Genomic DNA, 20,948 nt, shown 5'->3' with positions numbered 1-20,948 from the left:
ATCTCCATGACGATAGAGGGGAAAAGGACTGGAAAACGTCTTTCCTCTCCCAATCCACTGTATAGCCTATACTCTACTGCAGTAGGTTAACAGGCTTTACAAAGACTTTCTTTAGACAAGAAAAGAGATGCATAGGGAAAATGTGTATATATTTTTGGAAATGTTGGGAAAAAACAGGGGCAAGAGGGATGGAGGACACATTGGCCTAAACCACTAAACCAAACAGGCTAATCCCCCCCCACCTCTCTCACTCTTTCCCTCCCTCTCTCTCCTGCTGCTGCCCAGCTAGTCCGCTGTCAGCTGCAGCCGTCTGGCAGGAGAGCCCGCTAGCGACAGGGGCTATACCCGTTAGCCTCTCATTTGCATAATCAATATGACAACCTTCTTTTTCTGATGCAAACAGGATTTGGGCCAGTGGAGGTGTCGGCTGGACGGCGCGGCGCGTCAGTCATGGCCTTCTTTAACCCTAATTAGATTAGGGTGATTATCCCGGCTCTCCCTTACAAGTGTACAGCCAGGATAAGTGGCCCCAAAGCCTGACTCACTGTGAGTGGGACGGGTGGGGGCCCAACGGTCTGCAGGACCGAGAGAGACCATATCGCACCTCAGCCTTATTGCTATTCATATCATCTGGACCTAGTCAATGCCTTTCTCTCTCTCCGCGGTGCATGCACTCAGCAGGCACCGTAAGTCTCTCTTCTTCTGTCCGTCGGTCAGAAAGACAAAACAATATGGCCCCCGAGTGCTGCTCAGTCACTCAGCTGGGCAGGCCTGCTGGGCTAAATCAGGTGTGTTTGTGAGTGTGTGTACTTCCACAAACACACATGCACACAGAGACACACAGTAGGCCTGAGGTTAGTGTATTGTTTACCTGACCAGGGAGAGAGTGAGTGGCAGAAAGGAGGGGAGAGGGGTGTCGGTGTTGCTGTGTGGCAGGTTGTCCAGTAGAACCATGTTGGAGCTGCCAGATTACTGAGAGGAGAAGAAGAATGAACGCTCCTCGACAAGGGCCCCCAGAGGGCCTCGGGCCTGCACAGGTAGGAGGGAGAGAGAGAAAGAAAGACCGAAAGAGACAGAGTTAGGGAGGAAGAAAGAAAGAAAGAGACGAGAGAGGCAGAGAGCGAGAACAATGGACTCTGCAGTAGTCATCAACACAGCCTCTCAGGCAACGGCTCCAAGCAGACACCAGGCCAAGAACACCTCTGTTCAGGGACCGCCTCTTTCTCTTCTACATCCACACCGTCACATCCTTTCAGCTCCCAGTTGATGTTTCTTTATCTGTTGCCTCCTTTTGTCACGTTGTCTCCATCGTGTGTGTGCGTGTCAGTGCGTATTGTACAGTACATACTAGGCCTGTGTGTGTTCGCATGTCAAGGTTTGTGTTTGTGTGTGTTAAGGTGTGTGTCTGTCTGTCTGTGCGTTAAGATATTTGCGTGCGTATGCTGCCTCAGCAGATTGCTATTCCCCCCTCTGCCCCTGTAGAGAGTCATATCAGGGCGTAGTGTACAATTGAAGGGAAGGATTGAAACTGATTACTTGTTAACTCCTGGCACTCACCGGCAGCCTGAAATAGAAGCCGAACAGTGGGGCCTGGTTTACTAATGAATTAGTCCTCATCCTCCACTCCTTCCTTCCCTCCTTTTTCTTTTTTTCCACTTCTTCCTTTTTTTTTGCCAAGATAATCTTTTTATATTCTGCCACGACAGATGCTGTGCTCGGTGCACCATTGTTCCCCATCAGTTTTGGGGTCTGCGACGTATGCAAGCCAAAAGATTTCCACGTGTGATTTCAATACGACGAAGCATCCCCTCCGCTCCTCTTCACCGTGCGCTTTCTTCTTTGTGTACGAAACGTGTTTTCAATCTATGGAGTAGTTTTTTTGGAGGGAGGACAAAATGTTTGGGAGGGAGAGAGTGGCATTGTTTCTCATTCCATAATAGGGAGTATTTTTTCCCTGATTAGGCAAAGTTTGTAATTGAGGCGACATGAAAAGGACTCTGGCTATTGAAGGAACCAGGGAGGGGATTGATTGCGCTCTTTCTCTCTCTCTCTCTCTCTCTCTCTCTCTCTCTCTCTCTCTCTCTCTCTCTCTCTCTCTCTCTCTCTCTCTCTCTCTCTCTCTCTCTCTCGCTCTCTCTCTCTCTCTCTCTCTCTCTCTCTCTCTCTCTCTCTCTCTCTCCTCTCTCTCTCTCTCTCTCTCTCTCTCTCTCTCCTCTCTCTCTTCTCTCTCTCTCTCTCTCTCTCTCTCTCTCTCTCTCTCCTCTTCTCTCTCTCTCTCTCTCTCTCTCTCTCCTCTCTCTCTCTCTCTCTCCTTCTCTCTCTCTCTCTCTCTCTCTCTCTCTCTCTCTCTCTCTCTCTCTCTCTCTCTCTCTCTCTCTCTCTCTCTCTCTCTCTCTCTCTCTCTCTCTCTCTCTCTCTCTCTCTCTCTCTCTCTCTCTCTCCTCTCTCCTCTCTCTCTCTCTCTCTCTCTCTCTCTCTCTCTCTCTCTCTCTCTCTCTCTCTCTCTCTCTCTCTCTCTCTCTCTCTCTCTTCTCTCTCTCTCTCTCTCTCTCTCTCTCTCTCTCTCTCTCTCTCTCTTCTCTCTCTCTCTCTCTCTCTCTCTCTCTCTCTCTCTCTCTCTCTCTCTCTCCTCTCTCTCTCTCTCTCCTCTCTCTCTCTCTCTCTCTCTCTCTCTCTCTCTCTCTCTCTCTCTCTCTCTCTCTCTCTCTCTCTCTCCTATCTTGTCTTTTTTGCTCTTTGTCCTTCCTGCTTCCTTCTCCCCATCCTTTCCTTTAAAATACGTGAATTTTCTATAAAACATTAACATTATATTGAAACTCCATCCAGCACCAGTGAGATGGAGCAAATGGACTGATGTAGTAAAGGAGTCTTGATGCCTGGGTCTATTCTCTCTGTGGCTCCGTGGCCTGGGGTGAATAATGTGTGATTCGGTCCAGGGTTGAGTGTTTAATCAGTGGCTGCCCCCATCTCAGGTGTTCAGTATTTGTGTAAGAGAAAAGGAGAGCCGCACACTCTAGAAGCTCAGATGCAGTAACTGAATAACCTAATAACCAACGCTTTGGTAGACAAGCTGTCTTCATCAGGGTATAATGACAAACCACTGCGGGTCACTGGTTTATATAGTGTCAAAGGACACACACGGGGGTCTGTAATCACGGCCCGGTGTGGCTTGATATCATTGATTCATTTCAGATATAAATAGAATGTATCTTGTGATTTTGCTATTCATTGTAAATGTTTCTGGACCAATTGTGTCTGTGTTCGTATGCTATCCATTTATGTTTTTATATGTTCTATTTATATCTGTCAATTAACCAATGATATCAAGCCACACCTGGCCATGATTACAGACAACCGTGACTGCTGGCCAGCACTTCGCCTAAACAGGTGTGCGCTTCTTTCGCCTCCAGATTATTGTGTAGTATGTGTGTGACACAGTGGCTTTTCAATGGGGCTCCACTGTGACTGTGATGGTCTCCTACAGTGCATTCGGAAAGTATTCAGACCGCTTGACTTTTTCCACATTTTGTTACGTTACAGCCTTATTCAAAAATTGATTAAATAGTTATTTTCCCTTATCAACCTACACCACAATACCCTATAAATGACAAAGCAAAAACAGATTTTTAGAAATTTTTGCTAATTTACTAAAAATAAAAAATTGGTCTAATACTAGAAACTCTGGGTTCGAGTCCAGGCCCTGTTGCAGCTTACTGCGACCAGGAGACCCATGGGTCGGCTCACAATGGCCCAGCGTCCCCGGGTTAGGGGTGGGTTTGGCCGGCAGGGATGTGCTTGTCCTATTGCGCGCAAGCGACTCCTGTGGCGGGCCGGGCGCAGTGCACGCTGACTTAGTCAATCAGGTGTACGGCGTTTCCTCCGAAACACATTGTTGCGGCTGGCTTCCGGGTTAAGTGGGCATTGGTGTCAAGAAGCATTGCGGCTTGGTTGGGTTGTGTTTCAGAGGAGTGCACAGCTCTCGACCTTCTCTTCCCGAGTTCGTGGGAGTTGAGACAAGACTGTAACTACCAATTGGATACACACAAATTGTGGAGGAAATAAAAACTTCTGTCAGGGTTGGATGGGAGCATTGCTGCAAAGGCATTTTCCGGGTCTTCCGCAGAGATGTTTGATCGGGTTCAAGAAGGGAGTGTATTGAGAACTTACGAGAGATAGATTAGTATAGATGATGAGAATGATGGCGATATTACGACGATGATGATGACGAGAAGGATAGTGATAGTGATAATGACAATGGTGATGATGAAGGTGACCAGTTTGACCTGGAGCAGTTGTCATAAGGCTATGATCCTGCTTTATTATTAAGCAGCGCTCCCCCTCATCTCGCTGAACTATTAATGTGCTGCGAACTATCAGACATTACCTGAGTGGACTGTCAGGTCTCCCCTGGTAACGCTCTCTCTAACCCTCTCACTGACCTTGCTCACTCTTAAACGCCCTCTCATAACTCCCTCTAACTCTTACTGTTAACTCGCCACTCACTCATTCACTCAATTAATCAATAACTCAAACAAATTATATTGGTATCAACTGTAAGCTATAAAAAAAAAAACAGACAGTCAAACAGTCAAANACACAGTGGCTTTCAATGGGGCTCCACTGTGACTGTGATGGTCTCCTACAGTGCATTCGGAAAGTATTCAGACCGCTTGACTTTTTCCACATTTTGTTACGTTACAGCCTTATTCAAAAATTGATTAAATAGTTATTTTCCCTTATCAACCTACACACAATACCCTATAATGACAAAGCAAAAACAGATTTTTAGAAATTTTTGCTAATTTACTAAAAATAAAAAATTGGTCTAATACTAGAAACTCTGGGTTCGAGTCCAGGCCCTGTTGCAGCTTACTGCGACCAGGAGACCCATGGGTCGGCTCACAATAGGCCCAGCGTCCCCCCGGGTTAGGGGTGGGTTTGGCCGGCAGGGATGTGCTTGTCCTATTGCGCGCAAGCGACTCCTGTGGCGGGCCGGGCGCAGTGCACGCTGACTTAGTCATCAGGTGTACGGCGTTTCCTCCGAAACACATTGTTGCGGCTGGCTTCCGGGTTAAGTGGGCATTGTGTCAAGAAGCATTGCGGCTTGGTTGGGTTGTGTTTCAGAGGATGCACAGCTCTCGACCTTCCTCTCCCGAGTTCGTACGGGAGTTTGAGACAAGACTGTAACTACCAATTGGATACCACAAAATTGTGGAGAAATAAAAACTTCTGTCAGGTTGGATGGGGAGCATTGCTGCAAAGCATTTTCGCGTCTCTCCAGAGATGTTTGATCGGGTTCAAGAAGGGAGTGTATTGAGAAACTTACGAGAGATAGATAGTATAGATGATGAGAATGATGGCGATATTGACGACGATGATGATGACGAGAAGGATAGTGATAGTGATAATGACAATGGTGATGATGAAGGTGACCAGTTTGACCCTGGAGCAGTTGTCATAAGGCTATGATCCTGCTTTATTATTAAGCAGCGCTCCCCTCATCTCGCTGAACTATAATGTGCTGCGAACTATCAGACATTACCTGAGTGGACTGTCAGGTCTCCCCTGGTAACGCTCTCTCTAACCCTCTCACTGACCTGCTCACTCTTAAACGCCCCTCTCATAAACTCCCTCTAACTCTTACTTGTTAACTCGCCACTCACTCATTCACTCAATTAATCAATAACTCAAACAAATTATATTGGGTATCAACTGTAAGCTATAAAAAAAAAAACAGACAGTCAAACAGTCAAAACAGGACAGACAGTCACATACTCACATACTCACAGTCACATATGTATAACCTCCCAGTAATTTATTGGGTAACTTAACCCTCTTTTTTGGGAGCAACCTAAAGTGGAGAATGGGTTATCCCACTTTTAATGGAGTTATTTTGGGATGATGTTTTGTTGTTGTTGCTAAGAGAAGTACACTGTGTCCAGTGAGCTTGGAGAGAGGAAGTGTGACTCTGGTCAGGGGGTGGGGGTACACTGATCTGATTTAAAAACATTAAGTGAGTCCCAAATAGAACCATATTTCCCTATATAGTGCACTACTTTTGACCAGGACTCATAGGCCTCTGGTCAGAAGTAGTGCCCTATAAAGGGAATGTGGTGCCATTTGGGACGCTCCCCCCTGACTTTTGTCTGTGCTTCCATGTAGAGGGGAACAAGTGACGGCTCCTGCTCCGGCCCTACCATTCATTACCTTAGCCCCACCATCCCTTCCTCCTTCCCCCATCTTCTTAACAGTTTAAACAGGAGTGGAGTACCTAGTCAGTTGTACCAACTAAGAGCTACTATCTCTCTGTGTATACGCACAGGAGTACAATTTAAATTGGTGGGGACCTATTCAAGCGAGCTATGGAGATGACAATCAGGTATTGAGAGCAGAGTCATTCATATCTTATTGTACAGTGACAGCCTAGTACCTCCTCTAGTCACTGTATTCCGTTCAAACCACATGCACGCACAAACGCACACGGACACCGTTAATTCACCAACATGCTGCCGCCACCGGCATCAGACTACTTGAATGTGAGGAGGGTTGTTGATCAGTGGACCCTGCGTCGGTTGGATAAGCCTCCTCTCCGTCTCTCTCTCTCTCTCTCTCTCTCTAAACATTCCCGCCGTGTTTATCAGGTGTCTAACAACATATGAATGCTCAATGACATGCTTGGTCTATGAGGTGTGACGTCGCCCTGACTGATAATATGATGACTTCTCCTACATACCTTCACCCACTCCTCTCTGTCTTTTTCTGTCTGTCACCCTCTTTCACGCTTTCGCTCCCTCTCGTTCTCTCCCTCTCTCTCATTCTTTCTTTCTTTCTGTCTCTCTCCTTTAACACACATTCCCGACATCTGTTAATCAGGTGCCTAACAATATCTCTCTTTCCTCTGATATTTGACAGCAGTCATCTTACCCACCCCCGATTCATTTTCTAGGAGCTGTCTCTCTGCGTCTGCCTTCGTGGAGGGGTACCCCGTCTTGTGGTGACAAGTTTATTGCTTTTATGCCTTGCTTGGTGATACATTGGTACCTTGTGGTTACTCTGTGTGGTGGGTTGTGTAGTGTTTAACTCATGGTGAGGGGAGAGTGTGTACGAAGCATGAGCAAACTTCTACAGAGCTTTGAATCAGCTTATACAGGTGTTGTGTGGCTTAGCTTTCTACTGTTTGGTGAGTTGCGAGGGGTGTGCACTGTCCTTGTAATACATGGGTGTCCATATGATGCGTTTTGTCTTCCTAATACGTGATGTCCTCATATGATCCAAGCTGTCCTCCTAATACATGATGTCTTTACACAGATGAGCACTGAACTAATGGACGCCTCTGTTACCCCTCTGGAAAATCCAATGGCTTTCCTTCCTTTGCACCTCAAGTCCCTCTGTTGCCTTCATTCACTCAATGAGAGGGAATACGTGACAGAGGAGAGCGAGGTAGATGGGGGAGAGCGAGGTAGATGGGGGAGAGCGAGGTAGATGGGGGAGAGCGAGGTAGAGCAAGGTAGATGGGGAGAGCAAGGTAGATGGGAGAGAGAGGGAGAGCAAGGTAGATGGGGAGAGAGGGGGAGAGAGAGGGAGAGCAAGGTAGATGGGGAGAGGGGGAGAGAGAGGGAGAGCAAGGTAGATGGGGAGGGAGGGAGAGCAAGGTAGATGGGGGAGAGAGGGAGAGAGAGAGGGAGAGCAAGGTAGATGGGGAGAGAGCGAGGTAGATGGGAGGAGAGGAGAGCGATGGGTAGATGGGGAGAGCAAGGTAGATGGGGAGAGAGAGGGAGAGCAAGGTAGATGGAGAGAGAGGGAGAGCAAGGTAGCAGGGAGAGCAAGGTAGATGGGAGAGAGAGGGAGAGCGAGGTAGATGGGGAGAGAGAGGGACGAGCGAGGTCAGATGGGGAGAGAGGGAGAGCGACGGTAGATGGGGGAGAGCAGGAGAGCGAGGTAGATGGGGTGAGAGAGGGAGAGCGGAGGTAGATGGGGGAGAGGGGAGAGCGAGGTAGATGGGGAGAGAGTGTGAGAGCGAGGTAGATGGGGAAGTAGATGGGGGAGAGCGAGGTAGATGGGGGAGTAGATGGGGGAGAGAGAGACAGTGAGGTAGATGGGGAAGTAGATGGGGGAGAGAGAGACAGTGAGGTAGATGGGGAAGTAGATGGGGGAGAGAGAGACAGTGAGGTAGATGGGGAAGTAGATGGGGGAGAGAGGGAGAGCGAGGTAGATGGGGAGGAGAGGGAGAGCGAGGTAGATGGGGAGAGCAAGGTAGATGGGGAGAGAGAGGGAGAGCAAGGTAGATGGGGAGAGAGAGGGAGAGCAAGGTAGATGGAGAGAGGGAGGGAGAGCAAGGTAGAGGGAGAGCAAGGTAGATGGAGAGAGGGAGGGAGAGCAAGGTAGAGGGAGAGCAAGGTAGATGGGGAGAGAGAGGGAGAGCGAGGTAGATGGGGAGGAGAGGGAGAGAGGTAGATGGGAGAGCGAGGTAGATGGGGGAGAGCGAGGTAGAATGGGGAGAGGCGAGGTAGATGGGGAGAGCGAGGTAGATGGGGAGAGCGAGGTAGATGGGGAGAGCGAGGTAGATGGGGAGAGCGGAGGTAGATGGGGAGAGCGAGGTAGATGGGGAGAGCGAGGTAGATGGGGAGAGCGAGGTAGATGGGGGAGAGAGAGGTTAGATGGGGAGAGCGAGGTAGATGGGTAGATGGGGAGGGGAGGAGAGAGGAGGCGAGGTAGATGGGGGAGAGAGGGAGAGCGAGGTAGATGGGGGAGAGAGGGAGAGTGAGGTAGATGGGGGAGAGAGGTAGATGAGGGGAGTGAGGTAAGATGGGGAAGTAGATGGGGGAGAGTGAGGTAGATGGGGAAGTAGATGGGGGAGAGAGGGAGAGCGAGGTAGATGGGGAGGGAGAGCGAAGTAGATGGGGGAGAACAGGGACAGCGAGGTAGATTGGGAAGTAGATGAGGGAGAGCGAGGTAGATGGGGAAGTAGATGGGGGAGAGAGGGAGAGCGAGGTAGATGAGGGGGAGAGCGAGGTAGATGGGGAGGGAGAGTGAAGTAGATGGGGGAGAGAGGGAGAGTGAGTAGATGGGGAGGGAGAGCGAAGTAGATGAGGGAGAGCGAGGTAGATGGGGGAGGCGAGAGCGAAGTAGATGGGGGAGACAGGGAGAGCGAGGTAGATGGGGGGAGAGGGAGAGCGAGGTAGATGGGGGGGAGAGGAGAGCGAGGTAGACGGGGAGGGAGAGCGAGTAGAACGGGAGGGAGAGCGAGGTAGACGGGGAGGGAGAGCGAGGTAGACAGGGGAGGGAGAGCGAGGTAGACGGGGAGGGAGAGCGAGGTAGACGGGGGGAGAGCGAGGTAGTACGGGGAGGGAGAGCGAGGTAGACGGGGAGGGAGAGCGAGGTAGACCGGGGAGGGAGAGCGAGGTAGACGGGGAGGGAGAGCGAGGTAGACGGGGAGGGAGAGAGCGAGGTAGACGGGGAGGGAGAGCGAGGTAGACGGGGAGGGAGAGCGAGGTAGACGGGGAGGGAGAGCGAGGTAGACGGGGAGGGAGAGCGAGGTAGACTGGCGGAGAGAGCGAGGTAGACGGGGAGGGAGAGCGAGGTAGACGGGGAGGGAGAGCGAGGTAGACGGGGAGGGAGAGCGAGGTAGCGGGGAGGGAGAGCGAGGTAGACGGGAGGGAGAGCGAGGTAGACGGGGAGGGAGAGCGAGGTAGACGGGGAGGGAGAGCGCAGGTAGACGGGGAGGGAGAGCGAGGTAGACGGGGAGGGAGAGCGAGGTAGACGGGGAGGGAGAGCGAGGTAGATGGAGGGAGAGCGAGGTAGATGGGGAGAGCGAGGTAGATGGAGGAGAGAGGGAGAGTGAGGTAGATGGGGAGAGAGAGAGGGAGAGCAAGGTAGATGGGGGAGAGAGGGAGAGCGAGGTAGATGGGGGGAGAGGGAGAGCGAGGTAGATGGGGAGAGGGAGAGCGAGGTAGATGGGGGAGAGGGAGAGCGAGAGGGAGGCGAGGTAGATGGGGGGAGAGGGAGAGCGAGGTAGATGGGGGGGAGAGGGAGAGCGAGGTAGATGGGGGGAGAGGGAGAGCGAGGTAGAGGGGGGGAGAGGGAGAGCGAGGTAGATTGGGGGGGAGAGGGAGAGGCGAGGTAGATGGGGGGAGAGGGAGAGCGAGGTAGATGGGGGGGAGAGGGAGAGCGAGGTAGATGGGGGGGAGAGGGAGAGCGAGGTAGATGGGGGGAGAGGGAGAGCGAGGTAGATGGGGGGGAGAGGGAGAAGCGAGGTAGATGGGGGGGAGAGGGAGAGCGAGGTAGATGGGGGGGGGAGGGAGAGCGAGGTAGATGGGGGAGGGAGAGCGAGGTAGATGGTAGGTAGATGCGGGGTAGATGGGAGGGAGAGCGAGGGTAGATGGGGAGGGAGAGCGAGGTAGATGGGAGGGAGAGGAGGAGAGCGAGGTAGGATGGGGAGGGAGAGCGAGGTAGATGGGGAGGGAGAGCGAGGTAGATTGGGGAGGGAGAGCGAGGTAGATGGGGAGGGAGAGCGAGGTAGATGGGGAGGGAGAGCGAGGTAGATGGGGAAGTAGAGCTGAGGTAGATGGGGGGAGAGGAGAGAGGGAGAGAGAGGAGAGCGAGGTAGATGGGGAGGAGAGGGAGAGCGAGGTAGATGGGGAGGAGAGGGAGAGCGAGGTAGATGGGGGGAGAGGGAGAGCGAGGTAGATGGGGGGGAGAGGGAGAGCGAGGTAGATGGGGAAGGAGAGCGAGGTAGTGGGGAGGGAGAGCGAGGTAGATGGGGAGGGAGGAGCGAGGTAGATGGGCAGGGAGAGCGAGGTAGATGGGGAGGGAGAAGCGAGGTAGATGGGGAGAGGAGAGGAGGTAGATGGGAGGCGAGGTAGATGGGGAGAGCGAGGTAGATGGGGAGAGCGAGGTAGATTGGAGAGCGAGGTAGATGGGAGAGCGAGGTAGATGGGAGAGCGAGGTAGATGGGGAGAGCGAGGTAGATGGGGAGAGCGAGGTAGATGGGGAGAGCGAGGTAGATGGGAGAGCGAGGTAGATGTGGAGAGCGAGGTAGATGGGGAGAGCGAGGTAGATGGGGAGAGCGAGGTAGATGGGGAGAGCGAGGTAGATGGGAGAGCGAGGTAGATGGGAGAGCGAGGTAGATGGGAGAGCGAGGTAGATGGGAGAGCGAGGTAGATGGGGAGAGCGAGGTAGATGGGGAGAGCGAGGTAGCTGGGGAGAGCGAGGTAGATGGGGAGAGAGAGGGAGAGCGAGGTAGATGGGGAGAGAGAGGGAGAGCGAGGTAGATGGGGAGAGAGAGGGAGAGCGAGGTAGATGGGGAGAGAGAGGGAGAGCGAGGTAGATGGGGGAGAGCGAGGTAGATGGAAGAGAGAGGGTGAGCAAGGTAGATGGGGGAGAGAGAGGGTGAGCAAGGTAGATGGAGCGAGATATGTAGATGTGGGCTAATGTTGCTGACAACCAGCTCTATCCGCCTGCTCTATCGCTCGCATGATGATTTTGTCCACCCACACCAGACGCGATCAGGACCACAAGTTGAAATATCAAAACGAACTCTGAACCAACTATATTAATTTGGGGACAGGTCGAAAATAATGAAACATTTATGGTAATTTAGCTAGCTAGCTTGCTGTTGCTAGCTAATTTGTCCTGGGATATAAACATTGGGTCCTCTACTCTGACAATTAATCCACAGATAAAACGATAAACCAAGTTTGTTTCTAGTAATCTCTCTTCCTTCAGGCTTCTTCTTCTTCTTTGGACATATTTATTTATATATGTATTTATTTAACTTGTTGGCAACCAACTATTAAGGTGCATTATCACCACTGACTGGAGTGTGGACCTCAGTTCATCTTTCAATCACCCACGTGGTTATATGCACCTAAAGACCAATGAGGAGATGGATCAGGCGGGACTTGCAGCGTGTCAAGCTTCACAAATAAACTAAGTTCTATTTTAGCGCACGGCTACGCAGACGATAGTTGGCGTGAGCAGCGCGCGCGCAATGATTGAATAACATGTATGTGTACATTTCTTTTGCAACGCACGCAACGCGAGTGGTGTGGTCTGCATGTTAGACAGATCTTCAGCCTCTCAGCCCTCAGACAGACTCCTCGTCATCCCTCTCTCCCTCCAGCTGATGAATACACCCGACATCTCCAATTTGCTAATATTGACTGACAGCAAAAGGGCCGAGCATTAAATGGAGCTCTTTCTAACGCGTTGACTTGTTTGTCCTCTTTTACTTCATTAAGTAGGGAAAAAATAATGACACTTTTTACGGAAACAAACACAGGACCAAGTTTCATTTTATTTATTTATTTGTTCCTTTCCTTTGATGCTGTTGGTTCACTGATTTTGCGAGGGTAGCATGCTCAACCGTGGTTGCCCAATTTGGCGGTTCGGTGTCTTAACTGACTGAAGTGGGCAAATGCTCACCTTCGATGGCCACTGGCAAGCTGGAGAAGTGTGCTCTTCACGGATGAATCCCGGTTTCAATTGTACCGGACAGATGGTAGACAGAGTATATGGCTTCGTGTGGGTGAGTGGTTTGCTGATGTCAACGTTGTGAACAGAGTGCCCCATGGTGGGGTTATGGTATGGGCAGGCATAAGCTACACAATGGAATTTTATCGATGGCCATTTGAATTCACAGAGATGCGTGACGAGATCCTGAGGCCCATTTTCATGCCATTCATCGGATGCCATAACCTCATGTTTCAGCATGACAAGGATCTGTCGCAAGGATCTGTGCACGAATCCTGGAATCTGAAAATGTCCCTGTTTCTTCCATGACCTGCGTACTCACCAGACATGTCACCCGTTGAGCATGTTTTGGATGCTCTAGATCGACGTGTACGACAGCGTGTTCCAGTTCCCACCAATATCCAGTTACTTTGCACAGCCATTGAAGAGTGGCACAACATTCCACAGTCAACAGCCTGATCTATGTGAAGGAAATGGGTCACACTGCATGAGGCAAATGGTGGCCAAACCAGATATTGACTGGTATTCTGATCCATACCCCAACTTTTTCTTAAGGTACTGTATCTGTGACAAACAGATGCATATCTGTATTCCCAGTCATGTGAAATCCATAGGTTAGGGCCTAATGAATTCATTTCAATTTCAATTACTGTTTTGAACCGTAACTCAGTAAAATCATTGAAGTTGTTGCGTTTTATATTTTTGTTCAGCGTAGTTATTGTGTGTGGCTCACGACTAATGTAGACGGGCTCATAAATAAGCTATTCAACCATATAAGAATATCTGCATGTTATTAGTATCCCACAGTGTTGCAAAATTCCATTAACTTATCCAGAAATAACTGAAGAACTGGGATTTCTGGAAAACCTGGGAATTATGAGAGGTACCGGAATTTGCAACCCTAGTATGTCATACTGTGTGTGTGTTACGGTGGTGTGTTTGTGCCTGATTTAGTTTTACCTAAAGGGGAGGTGATGTTACAAGGTCACCCCTACACTATGTCTCACTGATCGTTATTAAAATAACATTAATCAAACCACTATGAAACATTCGAGACCGGTCAGAGCTCGTGCAGGGTGGAGTCCAGAGTGCCAACACCTACCTCCCGCTCTGTCTTTCCATCACTCACTCTTTCTTTCTCTATGTCTCCTTTCCTTCTCATCCTCCTCATGTCTCTCTTTCTTTCTATTGTCTCTCTCTCTCTCTCTTTTTCTTTCTCTCTCTTTTCCTCTCTCTCTCTCTCTCTCTCTTTTTCTTTCTCTCTCTTTTCCTCTCTCTCTCTCTCTCTCTCTCCTCTAGTTTGCCTCCTGTGCATGTAGAACCAGCCACTTCCATCTCAGCGGCCCTGTGTTACACCAACATTACTATCTGCGCTGCCTCAAATACAAATGGGATGAACAGCCCCTGACACTTTTTCAATATTATTACATTAAACCAAGTGGATTTTGATTGATAACCTAATATTGGGCTAATGCAAAACATAAATCATGGCAAGTATATTAATTATTTAATATTGCAGGCCTAATTCAGAAATCGATGCGGCCGTGTTGAAGGCAGAGAGATGGAGGGAGACGGGGATGGATGGATGGAGTGGTGAGGGAAGGAGAAGGAAAAAGCCCAGGAGTCCCTACAGACCTTATGAGAGAGAGAGAATATGATGTTTAGAAAAAGAGATGGAGAGTGTTAAAGGGCCCTGTGTGAGTCCTCCTCTCTCTGTGTACTGCTTGTTCTGTATTCATTTGCCAATAACATGATCCTCCTGTCTTGTGTTTCCCTCTGGCCTAGAGGCCTCTAATGGAATGAGCTGTCCCTTCGGTCCTGGGATGGGGGGGGGGGTTATTGATGAAGTCATGACAGCACTAGCCATTGAGAGGGAGAGGGGGAGGGAGAGAAAGACTATGCCTCGAGATACAGTAGATAGACAGAGAGAGGGACAGATATGGAGGGGGAAAGAGCGAGGAGAGAGTAGGAAGACAATGAGAGTGTGGGAGCATAATTTAACTGCGGCCCCAGCTCTTGCTCCATGTAAAATTGTTTCCCGTTAATTGCGCTTCATTAGGGGATTACAGCACACTGTCACCTTGGTAACAAATGTCTGCCTTTTTCTTTCCTCCCAGGCAGCTCATGTATAATAAATGCGGGCAGTGTGTTACGGTCAATGTAATGTAATAAAAACTAGATGACGGTTTTCTTAAGTGTTGACATACAGGCTCTGCCTGTGACTGGTGCAGGAATGAACAACTCGACTGAATTGTCTTTTTGTTGTGGAGGAGATGAGAAATCGCAGATTAGCTTTGTGCCACTTGGGGGGGTGGTATCGGGGTACCATCGTGATAATTAGGAGAAAGGTGGTTAGGGACATAGGTATGGGGGAGGGGGGGGGGGGCAACAGGGTGGCAGAGAGAGAGAGAGAGGAGAGATTTGATTGAGTTTCCCTGCCAAGACAGCTAGTGGTAATTTTAGAAATGGTGTAGATTTACACTGTGATGCTGCTGGCTACATTAGGAGCTGAAGTCTGTCGATAAGCCTCTCTGTCTCTCTCTCCTCTCCTCTCTCTCTCTCTCTCTCTCTCTCTCTCTCTCTCTCTCTCTCTCTCTCTCTCTCTCTCTCTCTCCCCCTCCGTCCCTGTCTTTCGCTCTCTTTCTCTCTCTCTCACACGTGCACACACTCGCATGATCACGCACGCACACAAACCGAAAGGCCTGCCATGGCCAGCGTATGGGTTGTCAGCAGAGAGGGGGGCAGTGCGGGGGAGGAGAGGGAGGGGGGAACTGTTTGCTTTCTCTTGGTCTTTTGATTTCCTCTGCTACAATTTTGAAATGTGCCAAAAATGCATCTATTATTTACTGCCAATTTGCTCTTTTAAATCGACTGTTTTCCCCCCCTCCTCCTCCTCTCCATTCGGTGGATGCTGCATCACTGATAATAATAATAATGCATACATTTTTATTAATTATTCCTCGGTAATAAGCACACCGTTTTCCCTTCTGTAGTGATAGGGTTATTAGCATGGCAGAGTTCAGGAAACGTCAGGGCAACACTCACTCACTCAGTCTGTCTCTGTCTCTGTCTCTGTCTCTGTGTGTGTGTTGGTCGATGACTTTCTGGGAGACACAAAAGGGGGAGGCTCCATGCATACTGACTCACTCACTCACTCGCAGGACCAATTTTGGTCATGGTTGCATCCCAATAGCACCCTTATCCCTTTAGAGTGCGCTACTTTTGAAGTGCATTTTAAAGGGAGTATGGTGCCATTTGGGACACTGACTGTAATATTGATAGAGAACTGAGAGCAGCATAGGGGGAATTAGATCAAAGATTGTCTATTATATTGACAAGATATTTGAGTGACCACACAACAATGGAAATACATGTCCTCATAGATGGAAGTCAGGCAGGAGGAGGCATAGAGATAGACAGGCCATAGAGGTAGATAGAGCACTCATCTTTGTATCTGTGCCATTATAGTGTCTTTGACAGCATGGGCTGTGCGACTGAGGATTTGTCCATTTTAAAGTAGTAAATGTTCTTCTTCATTGGCTGATTGCTCCCATCTCATAGGAATCCCCACCCAGTTGACTACTTTTAAAATGGTGGAAGCCCTGAATTCCAATGTCCATGCTATACGGGTTATATCCATGATGAGTCCTCTATCTATCTCTACGACAACGGGCACAACTCCAATATAAAGTTGTTATTGGATATGTTGCCGAAATACCACTTATATCAGTGCATTCCTAACAACCTAACCATTACGGAACTTCTATTCGATCAAATAAGCCTCACGTAGAAAAATAGCGCTTATTTGTTTCGATGACCTAATTCGGCACTGTCGTTGACCTCCATACAAAAATCCCGTGCTTCGTGGACAGATTTTAGGCATCCTCTCTGACTGGATGTAGGGTGTTTGCTAACTTGTGCTTGCCCTTGTTCACGTGCAGTTGTCTTTTCTTACTCGCACGGATTTTGCTGATAGCCACTTTATTGAGGAAAGTTGACTTGTTATGACTATGATATGTGGTTGTCTTACACAGCTACCTTAAGTCGAATGCACTGACTGTAAGTCGCTCTGGATAAGAGCCTTTGCTCAATGGCCAGAATGTAGCCTGTAAATGTTCAAACAGATGAGATCAGGGGAAAGTGACAATTTCATAGAAAGTTACCTGTAACCAGCTGAGTATCATGTCTTGTACAGCAATTACTATACCTTCAGAATACACGCGCACACACACCCCGAGTATTATCTTTATCCTAATGGTATCACATTTTGGTTGCCCAGAGCGATTGTTTGTTCCCTCTGTGTGTGTGTGTGTATGTGTGTTCCCTCTCTAACACTCTGTATTGAAATGATAGCACAGTTTCTGACAGAGAAAGACAGGCCTCCTTTGAAATGCTTCTCCCTTTAAAACACCAAATGAACAACACCCCTTGATAAACAGCAATTATGAACATTACACCGGTGATGGAAAGAGGGGGTTGGGGGGTGGGGGGTGGGGGGGGTTAGGAGTGGGGGGGTGTGTGCGCGTGTGTGTCTCTCTCTCTCGCTCTGTGTGTGTGTCTGTGCACGTGCGTGCGCATGCCTGTTGTAGCTTTTGTGTGATCCCTTTTTTATATTTAAAGAGTCGTAGCCCACACTTTATTTAACGAGGAGGAAATGTGTTCTTGTGTTGCAGGGACAGCACCTGCATCAAAGCAGCATTAGAACATCTGGTAAGTTCTAATTCCTGCTCCCTCACTATCCCCCTCGCTGTTCACAGCCATCTTTGATATCTGCATCCCAAATGAACATGCATCGGAATGGGCTTTGAATACCTCGAGCTGACAGATAGAGAGAGAGAGGGAAGGAGGGATGTAGTCAGGTAGGGGGGGTCACTCCCCCAGGACCTCTGGTTGTCCCCCCCCCCCTCCCACCCTTCTCAGTTTTTTTTTCTCGGTCTCCCTTGGTCTTTTTGTTATGTTTTAAATTACTCTTTGATGTGGGGTTGAAATGTGTGCGGGAGGGGAGAGAGACTGACATTTTTTCGCCCTCTTGACGTTGGTGATGACTTGATGAGGCACATTTAACTCGGTCTCCCCTCTCACACACACACACACACTCTCACACACTCACTCACATGTACCTTTCTACACATTTCATCAGTTATCTCATTGAATGTCTCTGCGTTTTACATATTTTGGCAGTACTTCCTTGGTACCTATCATTTTCTCTCTTCCCCTCGCGCTCTCTACTTTCTCTCTTTTCTCTGTTTTCTCTCTCTCTCTCTCTCTCTCTCTCTCTCTCTCTCTCTCTCTCATATATGAAGTATATACACGGGGCCGCTCCGGTGCGTCAGTCGGGCCCACTGAAAAAGACCCCTGGGACGGTTCTGAAAATTTTATGACCAACATCTTTGGGATTCTTCTGTTCTCTCTCTATTACCGGGGTCAGAGTGCCATGCAACAAAGTGAAAAGGTTTTCCTCTCTTTTTTGAGTGGGAACGAACATCAGATTCCAGGTGCCTTTTTTTTCTCCATTTTCCTGATGATGGTGGGATGAATAATAGAAATAGGTCAAAGGGGGTGATGGCACTCTGGATGTAAAGCCAGTCAGAGTCAACTCCCTTAGCCTAGAGTAGCCGTGCTCCCTGCATACTAAACCACCGCATTTAAGGCATCATCCTACGCAAATTACCCACAATATGAAACGTAAATGTTTTTTTTTCTAAACGACCCCCAGCATCACAAAAGCAGATGACCCCAAAGCTAGATTCTAGGATTTACAGATGATCTAGGGAAGCAAACAAACTTTAGCTAATCATATTGCTAATCATTGCTAATCATATTCAAGTGCCCTCAAATTCAGCCATGCACATTTACATATTCCCTAATTCTTTGTGTTTTTAAATGTTTTTTTTTTAATGGTTTTGTGATAGTACAGTGACGAGGAGACAGGAAATGTAGAATAATTAGTCAGAAGGGATTCGAACTGGTTAGCCTAGGCTTGGAGTACACAGGCCACATCCCTAATTCTGTTGGTTGGTTCATGGTGCATGTCTGGGTGTGTACAGTTTGTGTATGGTCTGTGTACTTATTGTGGTGTTGTGTCAGACACTCAGCCCTTACGTCTGTCCTTATGGTGCTCCCAACCAGTTGAGGACACTAGCTCACTTGAGAGAGAAGAAAGGAGGGAGTGGGATGGAAGGAGGGAGAAGGGAGGGTGAGACAGTGAGGGAGGGAGAGAGAGATGAAGAAAAGAGGAAGCGAGAGAGATGGATAGACGGTGAGGGAGAGATTGAGAAAGATAACAGTTGGCAACACCATGTAACAGAGTGTAGACTGGAGAGGGTGGTGGACTAAAAACTCCAAGAAGATTTTATTGACTTCATCGGTAATATCCTCTGTTTTCCTTCACCTGCCTCTACACCTTACCTTCTGCAGTGAGAAGTTATGAGTCCCGCTCCTCTGACTGAACGGGAAAATCAGCAGAGAGGAGGACGAGCAGGTGGGGTGGGGGTGGGGGGGGGCAGGCAGGGAGGTGGTCATTGATTTACTACTCTATAAAAGGACTGTGTGAATTATTCAAAAGAAGATTACATGCATAAACAGCAGGAATCAATATGGTCGTTCCCCAAATGGCACCCTGTTCACTTTATAGTGTACTGCTTTTGACCAGGGATTCCCTATGAGCCCTAGTCAAAAGCAGTGTTAAGTAGGGCACTATATAGGGAATTAGGGTCAATTTGGGATGCAGCCTCTGTGTAGGCACTTTTGCATTTAGGTAAACAGGAGGTAGCTAGCTATATATTCCTAATGTAAAGACCAGGCTGTCTCTGGTTGGCTTGGCTGGACAGAACTCCGCTATATGGCTGATGGATTGGGCTGCATAGACCTCACAGATCTCTGTGTTTTCAAGAGGCAACGCTATGTCATACAAACACATGCACACACACACACACACACACACACACACACACACACACACACACACACACACACACACACACACACACACACACACACACACGATTAGCACCAACTGTATCTTATCTTTTTTTTCTAGACCACCAGAGTGGTTTGCCCGTATGACGGCATTACTTTGAAGAGCTCTAACGGCTTATTGACCACAATGGGACCACAGTAGGATCACAATAAGAGCACAGTGGGACGTCAGGCCTCTGGTAATCAGACCTGTAGAGTCCAGCCCCAGATGCTGGAGGATAATCTGTCTTTAGAGGTGGGGGGGGGGGCTCTCAGCAGTCTTGACCCTGACCCAGAGGTCAGAGGCCATGGTGAGCTGGACCTAACCCCCAAGAGAGCAGGGACGGAGACAGCCACGGCCTGGCTGTGTGTGTTTGGGTGTGGGGTGTCTGTGCGTGCGTGCGTGCGCACAGCCGCACACACGTGTTTTTGGAGTTACCCATAAAAAAGGTTTTCTCCACAGTATCGTATGTGGTGTGTGTGTGAACAAACTCCAGCAATGCTACAGTGTTTGTGTTTTAGTTGACCTTTTAATGCCAGAGCCTGATTTTTAAGACACTAATCATCACTGCTTGTATGTGCAACTGTATTTCAGTTCCATTTCCTGCTGGATATTTGAAATATATGTGAATATTGAATGTGTGTGTGGCTTATTTATGGTGGGTGTTTATGTACATGGGCAGATTGTGCTCCAGTCGTCAGGAAAGCCGGGGTGTGTGGAAGTATCTGATTACGATTTGGGACAGAGGACAGTAAATAAAATCCAGTCCCCCTTGTGAGGGGGTGGGGGTTTGGTGTTATAGCACCCTTTGGCACCCCCCTCTAAATGTACCCCCATAAACAACAATTTATCATCCCCTCAAGATGTATCACTGTTAAGAGAAGAGCAGATGGTCATGTCCAAAATGATTGGCACCCTCCATAAAGATGACCAAAAAGACTGTATAAAATAAATCACACAAATACTTAGCTATATTGTACGCAAAAACAAAATGGGAACATTATATTATTTTATACAAATACAATTGTTGAGAGAAAGAGATTTTGTTTAACAAGTGATAAAACAAATTCTCTGAAGGATATGGGTCAAATGATAGCAGATACCCATAGACTTCCAGTCACTGCAAGCAGAGATAAAAAATGCTATCCACGAGTTCATCTGACTCTGGGGAAGTAGATAAAGGGCCTCTTTGCCCTTTAAACTCTTGTTTCCTCAGCTCTTTGTTGTCTTCTGGGCTCTGTGTGGAGGTTCAACTCTGATCAGGCCCTACGAGAGGCTATAGATGATGCACCCAAGTACACCAAACCAACCACCAGGATCCACAGTCTTCTTCCAAACACTGCCAGAAACACATCCAGATCTAGCTGGGGCAAGAGGACCACTATAGGAAGCCGTATCTTGAATGCGTGTGGTACTTGTTCCCTTTCTTTAGAGCAGGGATGGGCAACTCCAGTCCTCTGGGGCCTGGTTTGTGTCACTCTTTTTCCCCAGGCCCAGCTAACACACATGACTCCAATAA

The 20,948-nt window shown here is 48.8% G+C and overlaps 1 protein-coding gene across 1 annotated transcript in view; it reads left to right on the top strand.

Moving 5' to 3' along the window:
• Window positions 1-20,948, top strand: part of rsrc1 (arginine/serine-rich coiled-coil 1) — a 189,883-nt gene that overhangs the window by 49,718 nt on the left and 119,217 nt on the right. The window contains exon 5 of the mRNA XM_020507583.2: window positions 17,145-17,181. Coding sequence (XP_020363172.1) covers window positions 17,145-17,181 — 37 coding nt within the window. The remainder of the gene's footprint in view (window positions 1-17,144; window positions 17,182-20,948) is intronic.

Source organism: Oncorhynchus kisutch, linkage group LG18, assembly GCF_002021735.2.
Source record: "Oncorhynchus kisutch isolate 150728-3 linkage group LG18, Okis_V2, whole genome shotgun sequence".
NCBI classification, from domain to species: domain Eukaryota; kingdom Metazoa; phylum Chordata; class Actinopteri; order Salmoniformes; family Salmonidae; genus Oncorhynchus; species Oncorhynchus kisutch.
Note: the sequence above shows the minus strand (reverse complement) of the source record. Positions and strands in the feature narration are given on the sequence as shown.